This window comes from Eretmochelys imbricata, chromosome 1 (assembly GCF_965152235.1).
Source record: "Eretmochelys imbricata isolate rEreImb1 chromosome 1, rEreImb1.hap1, whole genome shotgun sequence".
In the NCBI taxonomy this organism is placed as follows: Eukaryota; Metazoa; Chordata; order Testudines; family Cheloniidae; genus Eretmochelys; species Eretmochelys imbricata.
The window spans coordinates 208,663,104-208,681,264 of record NC_135572.1 but is presented as its reverse complement, the minus strand read 5'-3'; the positions used below and the strand labels follow the sequence as shown (position 1 = coordinate 208,681,264).

Sequence of the window (18,161 nt, the reverse complement as noted above, 5' to 3'; positions counted from 1 at the left end):
TTTGTTAGTCTCTAAGGTGCCACAAGTACTCCTTTTCTTTTTGCGAATACAGACTAACACGGCTGTTACTCTGAAACCTGTCATAAAGCTTCAGAGTTAGCGCAGACTTACATTAATAAATAGCCTTTTGTCATACACTGCACAGTAGCTCTAAAGTGCTGTAAGAAGTATGTGCAACCAGTAAGAGTCAACTAGTACGGAGTTATATTTGCTATTCAATATTGTAAAGTGCAGTAATACACATTAAGGTGCAGAGGGAGGGTTTGATCCTGCAAGTTGCTGAGCGCTCTAGTCCAATCCAGCAAAGCGTTTAAGTATGTAATAGTCCCAATCACATCGTGTATTTAAGTGCTTTACTAGACTGGACCAGAGTGCTCAGCACTGTGCAGAATTGAGCCCTTTATGAGACAAGGCTCACTGTATACTGCACTTTGTTTCCTGCAACATATAGTAGAACCTCAGAGTTACAAACACCAGAGTTATGAACTGACCAGTCAACCACACACCTCATTTGGAACCAGAAGTACGCAATCAGGCAGCAACCAAAAAAAGCAAATATAGTATAGTACTGTGTTAAAAGTAAACTACTAAAAAAAAAGGGAAAGCAGCATTTTTCTTCTGCATAATAAAGTTTCAAAGCTGTATTAAGTCAATATTCAGTTGTAAACTTTTGAAAGAATGACCATAACTTTTGTTCAGAGTTACGAATAACCTCCATTCCCCAGATGTTTGGAACTGAAATTCTGATGTACTGTTTTCCAGTTTTGCTAGTGAATCAGGATGGTGTCTAGAAAGCTCTGCCTCATTCAGTACATATATTCACTTCATTTCCCCCTGAGCAGTAAACTGTGCTATGCATGCATGAGCACTGCCGCCTTCATTTAGAACACTTGGAGATTATTAAAAAGCATTTTAGCTGTGTAAAAACACACTCCTGCACATGTTCAAACTATAATTGACAAACCAAACGAACTTGGGCAAATCAAAAATCCATTTTTCACCAGAACACTGAAAAGTGCCTATCCTCCCACAGGACTCATCCTGCCACATTTCAGCTTCTTACCCTTATGCACTTTGGTGCTAAATCAAAGTCAAAGACTTTTTATGATGTGAAAATGTTCCTTTTCCATTTCCCTCACTCTCAAAACCAGCTCAAGTATTTTTGTACATACTTTCCTAAAAAATTCACTGTTGGACAGTAACTGTTTCATGTACCATATGCTGGGTAAGAACATGATAGCACTCCATATTTCTGAAACTAAACTGGCTCTCTATTAAAAGAACTATTTACAGAGATGCTGCATCTGTAGCACTCTTGCCATGTGGAGACATACTGGCTTCTTGGTGCCTCCTCCAAATTCTTCGCTTCTGCAAGCTGTGCTCTTCCCTACAAGTTCCATGCAGGTTGCTACAGAAACCACTTGGAAAATTTCAGTCTAAAAGATGAAAGTTCAGAAAATTGTGTGCATCAGAACAAAAGGGTTACAATAGAAATGTTTGTGCAACCTTAAATATGGCTGTTGCTATGCAATTGAGCTACAATATACTTTAATATAGCAGTTGAAATGATCTATTCTAATTTACTTTCCTTTTGTAATGTGACTGGTGATTTCGATATTTTGAACAGATGATGAACCAGATGATGCCCAATATTACTTCATAGTTTGGGGTTTCCACAACCCTCAGTTACTGCCTGTGCTCTCTGAGCTTGGGGTCAGTATCTCAAATGTGATTAAGATTTCTTCTGAAAATTACGAACCATTGCAGACATACTTGGGAGCAGCTAAACTGCAAGAAGAATCATTACTTACACCTGAAGGTAAGCTAGTGATAGGACAAATATCCTTTATAAAATCCTAACTATTCTATTTTAAAAATTTTATTTAAATTCTTATCCATGCTTAGCATTGTGTTATCTGAGTGCCTGTGCTCTCTTTTTGAAACGTTTTAAATATCTAGGCCTACAGGAGGAAATGAGCTGAATATTTGTATGCTACCACTTAAGAGTCAGCCAGTTAGCTTCTTTCATGCTTGTCACTAGTGCTGGTACTTGCTTTGCGTTGTAATCCCCAGGAGATGTACTATGGTATCACAACTATTAGAGATGGAAAATTTTCTTGTCCAATATTTACAGAAGAGATTCAACAATATTTTTCTCCTCTTAATATTCTTCCTCACTCCCTTCTTTTCCCAGTTTTCTAGATCTTACATTGAAGAATAATTAACTAGTGGCATCTAGCCCACCTATCACTTTGGAAAAATTGGTATAGTATTAGTATAAATGAAACTTATAGGTCAAAAATTTAAATGAAAGGACTACAGATCTTGAGTAAATTGTCTGCGAAGCCTCTTAAAACATTTATCAGTTACAGGAACTGAAGATGCATCTCAAGCTCTTTAAGACTGATGGAGTCATAGAATGATAGAATATTAGGGTTGGAAGAGACCTCAGGAGGTCATCTAGTCCAACCCCCTGCTCAAAGCAGGACCAACCCCAACTAAATCATCCCAGCCAGGGCTTTGTCAAGCGGGGCCTTACCCCCACTGCACTGTATCATACTCAACATATAAACATCTGTACCATACACTCAGACATAATTTTCCAATTCACATTCGTTTGATAACAACCCTTGAGCAACATCAGTAGATGGAAGTGCCTTAGTTGAGGAAGGATAGTCCAGGGTTCTCTTCATAACTGCCACAGAATCCGTGTGTGGCCTTGGGAAAGTTACATAGGCCAAACGTTTCAGAACAGTCCACTGCCATGTTTTTGGGGTCATCACTGGAGTTATACCAGGGATAAATTTAGCCCCAGGCCTGATTTTTAGAGGTGCTGAGCATCCAGAACTCCACATGAAATCAAGGCATTTGCAGTTGCAGATTCTCAGCAACTCCAACAATCAGGCCATGATCCCAGAGTGAGTTTGCAGGGCTGGCATTTAGCAAACACATTTTTTCCTCATTATCTGGGTACATCTGTAATTTGATCATTACAATACAGTAAACATGGAAACCTGCACTGACATTTCTACAATCACATTTCACTGATGAAATGCACTTTAATCTCTCTTTGTCTTAGTTTCAACATCTATAAAATGGGGATAATAATACTTACCTACCTCACATTTAAAGAACAGTTACTAGTTTAGGCCCAAGGCATTTCGATAAGTATAACCTTAGATTTTGGATTTTGGGCATTTATTTGTTGTTTCTTCAAGTGCAACATCCTACGAAGTTTTTCCCTCCTTAAATTTTTGTTGTGTATTTACAACCTTAAGTTGGGCTTGACCTCGGATATTTTTCTGGGAATTTGCTTAAGAATGGGAATTGTTTGAACAACACTTAGGGTAGAGTAGACCAACCTGCAATTCATGTTTCCTTCTCAATATTCCAGAAATATGTCTCATACTCACTATTCCCATGTAAAAGGGAGATATTTGGATACAAATATGCTATAATTTATCTAATAATGATGCATTTATAGTTGTAGAAGCTGAAAAAATGAAGAAAGCTAAAGCTATCAACGACTTGGAAACATTCTGGAAATACTTGGAGCCAATTCTGAACAGTGGGAAACATGGATCACCTCTCTTTGATGTTGCCAGACTTCATCACATAGTAAAGGAAAATACTTTTCCCCCAGACTGGACTAATAGTGACATGATGGTTAGTAGTTTCTTCTTTCACAATGAGCTGCCCATTTAGTTTTTATAGCATCTAACACCAGTTTAAGTACATTGGGAATTTGAGCTGTGTGTGTCTGTAAAACTTTGAACCAGACTAATTGGTTTACAGAGCATACAAACTATGCCTATGGAGATTATAATCGCCTTGAATGAAAGCCATTTATTTTCCATGCCTTATAAATTTGCTGGGTGTATCTATAGGGCTTCTATGTTCTTTGAACAAATGTGTTAGAGAGTGAGTTTCTAAACCATGGGCCATGGCTGTAGAGTTTGTAATCTCTTTGAAGTATAATACTAAACAAATTCATAGCTTCCACACACTCCTCATTAGAGGTTCAAACATTGGTATTGAATAAATTCAAAATTATAGTACCTGCCCTTTAACAATAGATCTGTGTCCTAGATCTCATTGAGGGCAAATGAAAATAAAGGAATAATAAAACAAATGTGGAATTTCTGGGCAAGCCATTGTTGAGATATGATGTTCTAATGTACATCCCACATTGCCTCTGGGGGGTTAGCCCCAAAGCATGCTTCAAATGCAGTATACAATGATGGCCACCGACCCTCTTTCTTAGAATCATAGAATATTAGGGTTGGAAGAGACCTATGCGGTCATCTAGTCCAATCCCCTGCTCAAAGCAGGACCAACACCAAATAAATCATCCCCGCCAGGGCTTTGTCAAGCCAGGCCTTAAAATCCTCTAAGGATGGAGATTCCACCACCTCCCTAGGTAACCCATTCCAGTGCTTCACCACCCTCCTAGTGAAACAGTGTTTCCTAATATCCAACCTAGACCTCCCCCATTGCAATCTGAGACCATTGCTTCTTGTTCTGTCATCTGCCACCACTGAGAACAGCCTAGTTCCATCCTCTTTGGAACCCCCCTTCAGATAGTTGAAGGCTGCTATCAAATCCCCCCTCACTCTTCTCTCCTGCAGACTAAATAACCCCAGTTCCCTCAACCGCTCCTCGTAAGTCGTGTGCCGCAGCCATCTAATCATTTTTGTTGCCCTCCGCTGGACTCTCTCCAATTTGTCCACATCCCTTCTGTAGTGGGGGGACCAAAACTGGATGCAGTACTCCAGGTGTGGCCTCTCCAGTGCTGAAGAGAGGGAAATAATCACTTCCCTCGATCTCCTGGCAATGCTCCTACTCATACAGCCTAATATGCCGTTGGCCTTCTTGGCAACAAGGGCACACTGATGACTCATGTCCAGCTTCTCATCCACTGTAATCCCCAGGTCCTTTTCTGCAGAACTGCTGCTTAGCCAGTCGGTCCCCAGCCTGTAGCGGTGCATGGGATTCTTCCATCCAAAGTACAGGACTCTGTACTTGTCCTTGTTGAACCTCATCAGATTAGTCTTAAAGACTAATCACCCAGTAGAAGCCAACCAGCATTTCTTTCATCCGCAGAGGCGTCCCAGCTCAGAACTCTTCCCCCAAGTTTCTTGTCTTTATTTTTGTGCAGATTGAATTCTCTTTTTCTGTTCTTCTTTTCTTCTGTTCTCCTTTCCACCCGTATCTTCAGCTCTTCCTCCCATGTGAGCTTGTTTTCTTCTCTTCCATTTCCTCTCAGAGCATCATTGGCTTTGTTCAACAAGGTCACTCAATCTGGTACCACAAAGAAGATCTCCCTCCCCACAGTACTGCTTCAAATACAGCAGAATTCAGCATAGCTGCAGTGCAAACAAAGGAAGGACAGCCCTCTGCTAAAAAGTAGTTTTGTACCCCCACTCCTTTTTAGCGAGGATCAGTGTGACCAGGAAGTAGCAGAGAAAGCCCAAGCAGTTGCTAGGTGTTCCTACTCCAGATCTTTACCATAGCAAGGGATCCAGTGTCTCCCTGTTCACATTAGATGAGGGGGGGAAATCCTAAACTACCATAACACATTCCATAATTTCTTCCAGTTTATTTGTGGTTTAGAGTAATAGGGTTAGGGGACAGACTATTTCCTTCCAACACTTATATTAGAGGATTAAATTTTGCATATAAACAGTCAGTGAGCGAGCAGGTATTCTCAGACCTGAAGGGATCAGATTGCATGTGGCTAATTCCACAGTGGCTTCTAAGGCATGCCTTGGAAATGCCTCATTTGTGGAAACATGTAGAACTGCAACCTGAAGTTCAGTCCACGTGGCATTACTTTTGTCACCTGACCTTGAGATTCAATGTCCATTTTGGGAGAGCAGTTCTTTGGTCATTCAGTTAAAATCCTCTCATTCCCATCTCTTTTATGGGTCTGTTGCTTATGAATATCCCAACAGTAAATATCTTTACTGTCAGAGACCAATATAGACTCTAAAGAAGTGTGTGTGTGTGGGGGGGTGTTTGTAGGGCTTTAAAGAAATACATATACATAAAGACATACACCGAAGGACATAGGATCATATCATAGTATACAGTGAATGGATGCAGTAAGTCTATTTCAGTGGATTTCCTCTGGAAAGTCTTTACTGAGGTTAAATACAGCTCTGAACTGCCTCCAGGACATGCATGGGGAGGACTCAAATGAAGGACTGCCAGATATGTTATCTGAAAGAAGAGAGACTGACGTATAATACAAGTAAATTACCTTTAGTCAGGTTTGCATATTTTGAAAATGTGCCTTGCCACAAATATCAGACTTTCCCAAAACACCCTCCTGTGCCCAAAAAGTACAGGTGGGAAGTTTTAGACGGAAAACAGGGTGTGGGCTTTTTTTACAAAGTATGCGTGTGCTGGGAGGAGAGATGGTGGGGAATTGAATTAGAAACTCTCATCTTATCCTAGCTATTTGTCTTGTTGAACATTGGCAGTTCATGTTGCTTGTACTGTCTGTAGAATTTCTCATTTTGTTTATAATGCTTGCAAGTTCAAAACATTCCAACAAGCCTAAATTAAAATGTTCCAGTGTCCTAGTAACCACTGATGAATAATGAAACAAACATGAGGAGGTTTCTAGATCAACCATTTTTGACAGATGTTTTGGGTTGGAAAAAAGAAAAGAAGTTCAGACTTTTTAAAAAATAAAAACACTAACTTTTCAAAGTCCTATTATTCAAAAGTGACTTGCCTTACTAATCTTGAAATATCCTGTCATAAAGACAAATAATATCAAAAGTGATTGGTGATTTTGGGTGTCTAACTCGAGACACTTTAAAGAACTTTAAGTTTCAGAACGTGTGTGCTTAGCACTGATGTAAAACCAGGTTCCTTCAAGATGTCTCAAGTTTGGGAACTTAAAACGGCCTTGTAAAATCATTATAATAATTACTATAATTATTTTTTATATTTTTTAATTTGTGACCCAAAAATTTTTGACTGGCTCATCTTACATACAAAATGGGTGCACCAAACTGGTCAGAGCAAAGAAAACTGAATGCATTCATTCTCCCCAGTATGGGGAAAAGAACCAAAATCAACAAAACACATCAGAGGTTACCATAAATAACTTTATAAGGCTCTCAGCCAAAGATAACATTAGACTAACTTGCCAGCTGTGAGCCAGAGCTTCTCTGACTAGCCCCCTTTCTCCTCAAGTTTCATTTTTTTTTTAATCCTGTCTCCTATGTTTCTGGTTCCTATTTGCTAACTTGTTGCACCCATGACTCCAGCAGGGTTTAGCTAATCTGACTGTTCCAGTCATCAGTAGCCCATCAGCCACTCAGATTAGCTTTTTACATACACCCAGAGTGTGCATTTGGTTTTCTGGAAGGGAAAGAAAGATCTATCTTTCACACTATATTCATATAGCATACACTCATATTAATACCATTCAGAACAGGGAAACCCAGTACAGGAAAGATAGATGAATCTCAAATGGTTAAAGTCACTTAACTTTATACACCGTCTCTTGACAGACAAAACTATCAAAATTTCATCCAAAAAAAAGAGACCATTTTTGTTTTGCCCAAGAAAAAATTAAATGAAGAGTCAGTTTTAAAAATCTGTTGTATCATTTTTGTGAAGCCTAGCATAAACAGAAGAATATGGCCAAGCCAGCTAATGCCAAGTGAAGCTTGAGTTGGCCTCAGGTTGGAATTGATTATCTGGCCCCAGGTGATGTCAGTCTCATGGTGATGGCAAATCCTGTCTCAGTTGTTTTACTCTTTCCACTGTATCATTCAGTGTTTAGTAAAATCCACAACAAAACATATCAGAAGCTTTCACCCTCCAACTTACAGCTTCATTCAAATGTACTTTTGGCCTTTATGTGGTCTAGTGGCATCATATTGCTTCCACCTGTGGAATCAGAGTTCAGGTCTTGAGGTCTTCTCCCGCCCCCGCCCACCCCCCCAGGACAGCAAACAGTAGGAGTACTGTGGAATGACATTGAATTCTGTAAGGAGGCTTGTTCTGCCTTCCTTGGGTGGAGGGAGTGTGGTCACTTGTAGCAATCTACAGCTGCATGCAGTTACAGCTGCACCAATTAAAACCTGCACATTTGATATGAGGGAGAGAATACAGTGCCTTCTGTTACAGAAAAAGAACATTGGCCTAAATCTAAAAAAATCTAAAATTCCTCCTTAGGTGCCTTGATTCACCTTTAGGCTTCACTGACATTCTCACAACTCAGCTGCTGCCTAAGTCCCCTAAGTGACTAAATTTCTGCCAGTAGGCATGCGTAAAGCCACCTAAGTCCTGACACTTCCCCAGAGCTAATGAGCTTCTCAGAGCCCTGAAGCAGGATTGTCAAAATAGGCGTTCCCACTATCTATCTCACCTGAGGTTCAATCCCATGGACATCCTCAGAGCATACCTACAGGATGGGGCATGGCACACAGTGGATGGCTACATATGTGAACATGCATCCAGAATACCCAATAGCCCAATGGTTAGGGCACTCACCTGGGATGTGGGCAACCCAGTTTCAAATGCCTGCTCTAATGAATATTCATTATTTCTAGTACTGCAATGCCTAGACTACCTAATGCTAAGCACTGTACAAACAGAACGAAAATGGAACAGCTCAGACAGGAAAGATTGAAAAAGGGACTTACAAAGAATAGCATATAACCCAGTGGTGAGGGCCCTCACATGGGATGTGGGAGACCTGTTGGAGCTGTTCAAGTTCTTGCTAAACAGGCAGAGAAGAGACTTGAATCCAGGTCTCTCACATCCTAGGTGAGCACCCTGGCTATTGGGCGGATTTTTTCTGGTATTTCATCTGCTAGGGCATGGGCTGCCTAAATGGCTGAGCTGGCTCAGGCACCTAACTCCAGGAGGTGATTCACAACTTGAGAATCCTGAACAGAGATAGGCACCCCACTTCACCCTGTCAGTCAGGTGCCTAGAGGCCTAGATGAATGGCAGTTAAGTGCTTAAATACCTTTTAGGTTCTAGGTCTAAGTCCTGCACCATTCCTCTACATTTCACTCCTATCTGCCTTAGGTCCCCATTTAGCTTGCTGGCTTCTGAGTATCCTTCCTCGGATGCCTGATTCTCCCCATGCATTATAGGGAAAGCCTGGGAGCCTAACTAGGACTACGAATTAGGCATTCCCTTCATAGTTTTGTGCATTTAGCCCATAGACACATGCCATATATCTAAAGAAGAATTGGCTTTAACTGACATTATTAGTACCATTTTAATCTTCTGTAGAACTCTAGCCACTATAGGCAGTGTTACACATATACACCATTCAATATGTAACAGAACGTGATGTGATAGTTGGGAGAATAAAAAGGAAAGATGAGGGAGATCTTGAAAAAAATTCTTCATCCTCATCACCTCCAAGAAGAAGCCCTGTTTTCTTAGACTGACATTACAAATTAGCATTTTGAATTAATAAGGGGAAACATTTTTAAAGGATGGTAGGTTTGTTGCTTAGAGAGTTGCTATTTGGTGGTTGAGTTCCACTGTGCTGTTTTGTGTATAAACTTGATCCATCATATCTGTTTCTCTTTTCTCATAGCTTGCATTTGGAACTGTGCTATTTGAAAGCATTGCTTGTTTGATGTATGACTGTCTGGACTGGAAAAGACAACATCAGCACTACTTGGAAAACACCAAGTTTATTAATGTCCCTGTAATAACAAAGAACAAACAGGTACAGCCTTCTGCAACTTACGAAGGGACGCTTTGCTATAGGTCATGGTTATGCGGCGTAATTAGGTACTAATTTAAGTGAAACTGCATGTTTTAACCACTGCACTCAAAAAACTCAAACCCAGGCCATTTACTACCTATGTGACCTTGTGTAAATTAGAATCAGGCCCTTTGTCTTAAGTGTTAAATCCTCAAAAATTGAAAACAAACAAACCAAAAACAAAACAAAAAACCACCACCAGCTTGAAAATCAGAAAAAGAAAACTTTTAAAAATCGCACAGAAATAAAGTTAGTTTAATATGGCAATAAACATTTCTTCAGTTGGCATAAGAAACTACATTACATTGGCTCTGAAGTTCAGATCCTACAACTTCTTGTGCCTGGGCAGACTGCTGCGCGCATACAGAACTCAGTGGGGTCTCACACATGTGCAGCAGTCTACCCATACCCAAGAAGCTGAGGTATCAAGGCCTTGATTCTAATCAACTACCTCCAAAATCTAATAAGGAATGTGTTAGATGAATATCAGAGGTGAACTGCCTTCTCTGCTGTTAATTTGAGACATCAAGAAAGCCTTCCTGTCACCAGAATAAAAAAGAATATTGCTTGTGATATTTCATCTAGGTTTGGGAGGGAAAAGGCCAGAGGTGGAAAAACCAAGAGCAGCAAATTCTACCTTGAGTAAAAGCCATTTCTTCTAATATATAGTATATAGAGCTTTAAATTGGTTCTGAAATATAAACAGTAAAAAAGTTATTTTAAATACTAGTTCCACATTTTCCAGACAAACTTCATTACATATTCTCAGTCATAAGTAAATGTAAATATTATAATTACCGTTCCAGCAGAAAAGCCAGTTTTATATGAAGATATAGGCCTCTATCCTGAAAGTACTGTATGTGAGCCTCCCTCTGCACTTGCACATACCTCCACTGGCTTCAATGGGATTGTGACGGGGTGGGGGTATTCCATCCAGTGTGGTGTGAGTGCACCCCATGAATAAGTGCCAGACTGCCCTTGGCCTCAGGACAGTAAGACCTAATGATCAGAGCCAAAGGAGTTGTCCCTCCTCTCGGGTCTGTCAGGCCTAGTGGCCGGAGTCAATAACCACGCCCTGGCTCTCAGGCCTAGCGGCCGTTCAGGGAAGTGGGCCGCCACCTGGGGGTGGCTGACGGCCCAGGCCCTCCCTGCTCCACCGTGTCCTGGCTCAGGTCCCTAACAGTGGCATAGTGTTCCACCACTGAGCCAGTGGGGCTCCAATGGAAACATGCCAGCTTTCCACAGGACTATAGCTAGTCCCCCCCAGGCCACTTCCTACCATGTCTCCTGTAGCTGCGGTCGAGGCATCATCAGGGTCCCCAGGCCTCTTGGTGCATGGGGTTCCTAGCAATGCTGATCCCCCTCGGGCGTCCGCATGTACTTGGGCATCTGCCTGGTCTCAGCACCTCCAGCTTTCGCAGTCAGAGGGTCCAGCTGCTCCCGGGCTGACGCCAGCAAGGAGTGTTCTTCCTCTTCAGCTGTCAGCCCAGGCTGAGCTGGGCTGCTCCCTTTTATATGAGTGCTGCACCTAGAGCATGCCCCATGGGGATGTGGTTTGCTCAGCCCACAGCGAGGAGTTAACCGTCCCCGTCCAGTGTGGGGGATTCTGCATGCCCAGGGGTCATCTTGCACAGAGTAACTTGCCAGATCAGTTCATTTACAAAATAATATCTAAATATTCAAAAATGTCCACTACTTTTCGATGTTTTTACCTAGAAAGCAATATGCACCTGAAAATGAATTTAGAAAGTGTCTGCTAATTATAGGTTGGTCACATAGCAATGTCTTTATTTAATGTTGCCCAACACTCCTTTATAAGATCCTGTTTTTCAGTTTCTTTTGACTTTGCCAAACTACCATTGGGTTGAAATTTCCCATGCTTAGGGATCTGCCTCAGACTGAATTTTTTGGAAAATGTCAGCAAAGATGGTTCAGCCATTTCTCAGAATGAGGCTGGGGTCTTTCTTTTTTCATTAAGATTTTTATTATTTTTTACTTTACAAACATTACAATATGAAAAATAAGAAAATTATACGGTAGGAACCTCAAAGATACAGACACCAGAGTTACAGATTTACCAGTCAACCGGACACCATGTGGAACCAGTAATCAATCAGGAAGCAGCGGAGGAAAAAAACAGCAAATACTGTACTGCCTCTGGCATAGGTGCCAACTCCGTGGGTGCTCCAGGGCTGGAGCACCCACAGAAAAAAATTAGTGGGTGCTTAGCACCCACCGGCAGCCAGCTCCTCCCTCCTCCCACCCGGTGCCTCCTCCCTGCCGATCTACTCCTCTCTGTCCCTCCCAGCGCCTCCTGCCTGCCATGATCAGCTGTTCCGCACCGTGCAGGAGGTGCTGGGAAAGAGTGGGAGGAGCGGGGATGGGGCGCACTCTGGGGAGGGGGCAGAACTGAGTGAGAAGAGGCAGGGTGGGGGAGGAGCGGGGGTGGGAAGAGATGGGGTGGGAGCTTGGGGGAAGGAGTAGAGAGGGAGCCAGGGTGGAAAGAGGCAGAGCAGGGGTGGGAGCTTGGGGGAAAGGGTGGTGTGAAACCGGGAGCGGAGCCATGGGGAGCCCTGGAACTCCCAGCAAGGCTGAAACCAGGAGCGGAGCTGCGGGGCTGAAGCTCCAAGCCCCAGCGCTCCCCCTAGGTCTAAAGCCCTGAGCCCTGGTGTTCCCACAGAACAGAAGCCCTGAGCCCCCCACCTGGAGCCCTAGCGCCCTGAGGGTCAGAAACCCCAACCCCCACCCAGAGCCCTGACCTCCCCCACCCTGCGGCTGCAGCCCCAGACCCTGATGGCTGAAGTCCATAATGTCTTGTTCAGAGTTATGGAACATTTCAGACTTACATTCCTGCGGTGTCCATAACTCTGAGGTTCTACTGTAAAGTCAATTGTCATCTGTAACATACAGCATAGTTTTAACATAGAAACACAATAAACATTTTAACAGCCTTAATATTAAACCATAAAAACAAATCAATACTTTACAACTAACAGGGAAACAACACTGTCAAGGCAGAGAGAGGCAGTGTGAAAGCAGGGGGGAAAAGAAAGGGGAGGGGAAAGAGCCAGTGGGGAGGAAGAAGGGGAAAGAGGTATAGACAAGCCATGGGGCACTTAGGTGTCCCTTAGTCATGTTTCTAAAAGTGGAGCCCAGATTTCTTCAAACTCAGCTAGTTGATCTCTGCAGCAGCAGGTGACTGTTTCTTTGGCTGCTAGGTCAGAGATGTCAGAAAACTATTGTTCTATTCTGTGCATTGATTTTTGCCCATGTTACAATTTTTATTTAATTACAGTCATTTCGTTGGGAAGCTCTAGAATCTTCATGCTTTGGAGAGGGACTCATAATTGGCAGGGTGTTGTGCCAGTGTCAGGGATGTGCTTTTTGCCATCCTTGTGAAAATTAGCTCAAATTTGGCTAACTTATGACCCTCTGAAGATTGTAGTTTGTACGTGACTTGTTAGAGTTAGACAGCTAATTCTTCAAGGATTCCATCTACACTATGCATGCTTCAGCCTGGAGTTGCTCCTCCTTGTAGCCAGGAACTGCTGTGGTACCAGCCCAGGAACTGAGATCTGAGAAAAGGAGGACTTGTGGCACCTTAGAGACTAACAAATTTATTAGAGCATAAACTTTCGTGATGCATCCAATGAAGTGAGCTGTAGCTCACAAAAGCTGATGCTCTAATAAATTTGTTAGTCTCTAAGGTGCCACAAGTACTCCTTTTCTTTTTACCGATACAGACTAACACGTCTGCTACTCTGTAACCTGAGATCTGAGAGAATGTCTCTCCTGTGCTCTCAATGCTCCCCCTGCTGGCACCCAGGAAACAAGGCAGAAGAAGTGAGCTGATTGGAATGTAGGGGAGTGCTGAGCTTTGGGGATAGGGTGGAGGGTGGTAGGCATAAGTGTCAACTCTGTGGGTGCTCCAGGGCCAGAGCACCCATGGAAAAAAATTACTGGATGCTTAACACCCACCGGCAGCCAGCTTCTCCTTTCCCCCTCAAGTGCCTCCTGAATGCCACGATCAGCTGTTCCACAGCATGCAGGAGGTGCTGGGAGGGAGGGAGAGGAGCTGAGACAGGGCACTCTCGGATGTGGGGGCGGAACTGGGCAGGAAGAGAAGGGGCAGGGGCAGAGCGGGGGCGGAAAGAGGCAGGTGGGGACTTGAGGGACAGGGTTGGGTGAGGACAGGGCCTGGGGCAGAGCGGGGGATTGAGCACCCCCGGGGCCTGGAGGAAGTCAATGCCTGTGGTGGTAGGGCAGGGACAACAAGCCCAAAGGGATTGTGCAGGACTTGATGAGGAACCAAGGGTTGGGGTGGAGAACTGGGCCATGTAGATGGTGGAGAGGAAACTGGAACTGGGACTGGGACATGGAGCAGAGAGGGGAGTCAAGTATGTAGATGGTGGGAGGAACTGGGTTTGGGAAAAGCACCAGATGGAGGGCCAAAGGCAGAAGGGGTCAGGCTCTCTGTGTGGAGTGTGTGGGGGAGCAGCAGGAGGGGATATTTGCAGTAGGACAAACGAGCCTACAAACTAGTTCTGTCCAGCAGGCCAAAGCCCAGGACAACAAAACATGAACTCTGGCAATTTAAAAAGGGTTTTTCTCTTATGCGAGAGAGATGTTGTTCAGAGGGACCAGCCATCTGTTGGAGTGTCTGAAGAAGTTAGACGTGCCTGGTTATCATCAAAGGATGGTAAGCTTTTAGAAAGATCATACATCTAGACTCATTGTTTTAAAATCCTTTTTCTCTAAATGCTTTATTCCTACTGGTAAAGTAAGCAATACTTTGGTTTTAATGGCTGTTTTGCTACTGTGTTAATCACTAATCACAGACTCCCAAAGGGAAGAACTGCAGGTGTCCAAACTCAGTCACACTTCCTGGGTAAGAACCGTTGGCACACAGGGTATTAGCCCAGAGCCTGGTCTGAGTGGGAGAATTGTAGAATTCTATCTTAGGAGAGGAAAATGGCCAAACACCTGTGAGGGTGGACTTGTTGGGGTGGTTCCCTCAATCTTTTCTGTTAAAGTTGTTCCACCTTAGGTAAGTAATTAAAAAATCACTGGAGCTGGGGGACTGGATGCTGGGTCTCTCATTTCCCAGGTGGGTGTCCTAACCACTGAGCAATAGAGTCCTTCTCACTTTCTCTCTCTGGCTTGGATTTAGGCACCTACTTTCATGAGAGGGACACAGTTCAGGACACCCGTGTCATCATCATTTCTCACTTGCTAGCTGAAGCAGCTCCCTGCCTAGTGTGCTGGCTTTTGTGGATCTCATTCTAAGGTGCCTGTCTCTCCCAATTCAGTGTGTAGGGAGCCCAGGCAACTGATTTAGGCTTTGTGGATCCCAGTGTTCTTCCACTGATTCTCTAGCTGCCTAAAAGTTAAGTGTTGCAACTCCGAGAATTGATCCCTTTATGGATCTGGGCCTCAGTGTTCAGAAGTAGAAAACCTAACCTGTCTACATCTTTCTGTGTTTGTTTGATCCATGTTTTTGTTCCTTTAGGCACATCCAGCTTCTCCCACTATCCCTTCAAAGAAGAAAGTACAAACAGAAGAAATTCTAGTACCAGCAATTCTACCACAGGGTATGTGTGAAGGATTAAAATGCTAGAATGAATATCTAATTCCATGAGCAATTTTCTCTCTTGTAATCCATGCTCCTGTTTACACAGTCTTGAAGTTAATTGTGCAACAAACTAAAAGATTGAAATTGATGTTATACAAGTACTTTCTGGGGCAAATAAATTAGCTAAGCTGCAATACACTGCAATTGCAGTGGTAGCGATTTTTTCTTCAGAGAATGGCTTTATTGGTTTGAATATCCATGCCATGCTACCTAGCAAGGGCACTAAGAACCCTGGGATATACCCCCAGAACCAACCATGTCTGCCTCATGTAGCGGTGCGGTGTGGACACACGAGCATGACCTAGGAAAGAATGGGTCTGCAGGCATGGGACCCACAGAGGGGGGTTTACTGTGCAGTGTAGACATGCTCAAGGGAATGATTTGAACTAAGCTGGAGTGATGCTGATGTTTGATCTAATAATGCAGTGAGGGTACAACAGCTTGAGTTACAACAGCTAGTCTAATCACTCTGTGCTGCTAATCCAACTCGGTGTTACCATTCAAATCACTCTATGTAACTCTAGTGTTGCTCTGAAGTGTGGTCACTCTCCATCAAGCTAGGCTAGCTCAAGTGCAGATGCAGTGTTTCTCAAATGCAGCACCGTGGCCGCATGAGGCCACCAGTAGATTTTTTTTCTGGCCACGACATCCTCCAAAGCATGGGCAGAGATTCGGGGTGGGGGAAGCAGTGGCTCCTCCCTGCAGTGCCCAGCTGTTGCTCCTGAATAGCTGTTACCCAAGGCAGCAAGATGTGCCGTGTTCATGTCTGTGCTGGCACCGCCAGCAGGAATCAGTGCCTTGCACCACACAGCCTCCTGAGGGGCTCCGGGCAGTGCCTCTGAAGACACGTGGCACCGATGTGCTCAGAGCTGAAGGCAGCTCTTGTCAGTGGAGGTAGGTGCAATGTTCAGCCACTCAGAGCTCCTTGGGCAGCTCCCCTATTCCTGCCTGGTCAAGGCACGGGGAGCCTGGGACTCTGCAGGCAGCTGGTGAGTTCCTGACCCACCTTCCCTGGAGCAACCTCTCACTAAAGGGCTAGGGGAGGCATGGAGAGAGACTGGTTTGACAACGTGGCCACCAGCAAGAGTTGGTGGCCATACTCTTGAGGCTACCAGAAATTTGTTCTGAGAACCCCAAGTTCTAGTTAATTGTTGCAGTGAACACAAACCCTAAGCATCTGTAGGATGCTGTAGCCCAGCGCCTTTCAGCAGGATTTTCCCTGCAATTACAGCTCCTCGTGGAAAAAATAGTATGAGATCACATAATTAAAGATGGTATTATAGTGCATATGCACAAGGAGGCTCAATTAAGGTTGTATGGGCAGCCTTAATTCTATCATTTCCTATTTTTGAGTGCATGATTTTGCAAACTTTATTTTCTTTCAACATACCTTTTTCTGTGTAATTATTTATTAGCTTAGATTTGATGCTTCTGTGTAACAACCATGGCTGCTGTGAATAAATTTATATGACTGGTGTATTGCTTGGCTGCACAGTGGTTATACTTGGTAGTTTTAATTTATTTTATTTATTTATATCATTGTGTTGTCTAAATACATTATAAACATTACAAAGAACAACCATTGCCAACAATCTGCACAAATCACACTATTGACACAGTCCTTGGACCAGGCCCTCAGCTGATGTAAACTGATATATATACCACCATTGAGGGGATAAATGTCCTTTAACTAAGCCAGTGCTGATAAATATGTATTGCACTACTTCCTAAAAATCACTAGTTTATGCTCCAGAACACAATGGGTAGCAAATTTCAGAGCCTGTATGTTTCACTGACAATGTTCTGCTACCTGTGGAGTTCAGTCCTGGGGATATCAGCAAGAGATTCTGGTTGAATACAAATGATACATTGGTGCATAGGAAAAATATAGTGGAGCTACACCAGCAGTGCAGCAATACTGGGAGATTAGGGTAAGATTTTCAAAAGCAGTCAGTGTTTTCCTAACTCTATTCCCATTGAAGTTAATGGTAAAACTTCCATTGATTTCAGTGAGAACAGAGCTAGGCCAATGCTCACCTCTCTGGAAAATATCACCCTTAAAGAACAATTTAAATGTGGACACAGTCAGAGATAGTCAATTCTCAGACCTTTCAAGGCCTTTGAGAGAGTAACAGGCACCTTGAATCATACCTGGAAATGTATAGGAAGCCAGTGCAAAGTATGGAGTTTAGGAATTACTGTCCACCGGTCACAGTTAGGAGTTAGGAACAGGCTAATCTGCACTAGTGGCAACTTCTGAATGGTCTTAAAAAGTAGTCTTAAGTAGGGCACATTACAATCCAGTTTGGAAGTAACAAAGTCATGATAACTGTGACCAGATTCCTTCAGAGAGGAAAGTTTCCAATAAAGATGAAAAAGTCTTTGTGGACCATTGCAGTTTTCATTGTTTCACTGTCAGAAATTGATAAGGAAATTAAAAGTTAACATTCTCACATCCACACTGTTCTTCTGTTATACTAACGATAGAATTTTTCATGACATGATCATGCAGCCTTGAATAACATGACACTTTGGTATCTAATCCAATTCAGCTATAAAATGTGATTTAATATTCTCTGTCAGTCCATTAAAGACTGGTAGGGATGGTTAAGTGCCTTAATTGAATTTAATACATTACCAATCTTTTGGCCTTGATGTTTGTTTATTTGTTTTAAATACCTCAGAACTGGTCTTGGAATTGAACTAGTCCAGCATATGGTTGTTACCTCATTAAGAACTTTGAGATCTACTGATGAAAAACACTATATAAGA

The 18,161-nt window shown here is 43.0% G+C and overlaps 1 protein-coding gene across 1 annotated transcript in view; it reads left to right on the top strand.

The window, feature by feature from the left end:
* The window catches only part of SPAG17 (sperm associated antigen 17), a 296,695-nt gene that overhangs the window by 93,633 nt on the left and 184,901 nt on the right, over positions 1-18,161 (top strand). Inside the window, exons 6-9 of the mRNA XM_077807348.1 lie at positions 1,628-1,819; positions 3,485-3,666; positions 9,584-9,718; positions 15,267-15,348. Of these exons, the coding sequence (XP_077663474.1) occupies positions 1,628-1,819; positions 3,485-3,666; positions 9,584-9,718; positions 15,267-15,348 (591 nt within the window). The remainder of the gene's footprint in view (positions 1-1,627; positions 1,820-3,484; positions 3,667-9,583; positions 9,719-15,266; positions 15,349-18,161) is intronic.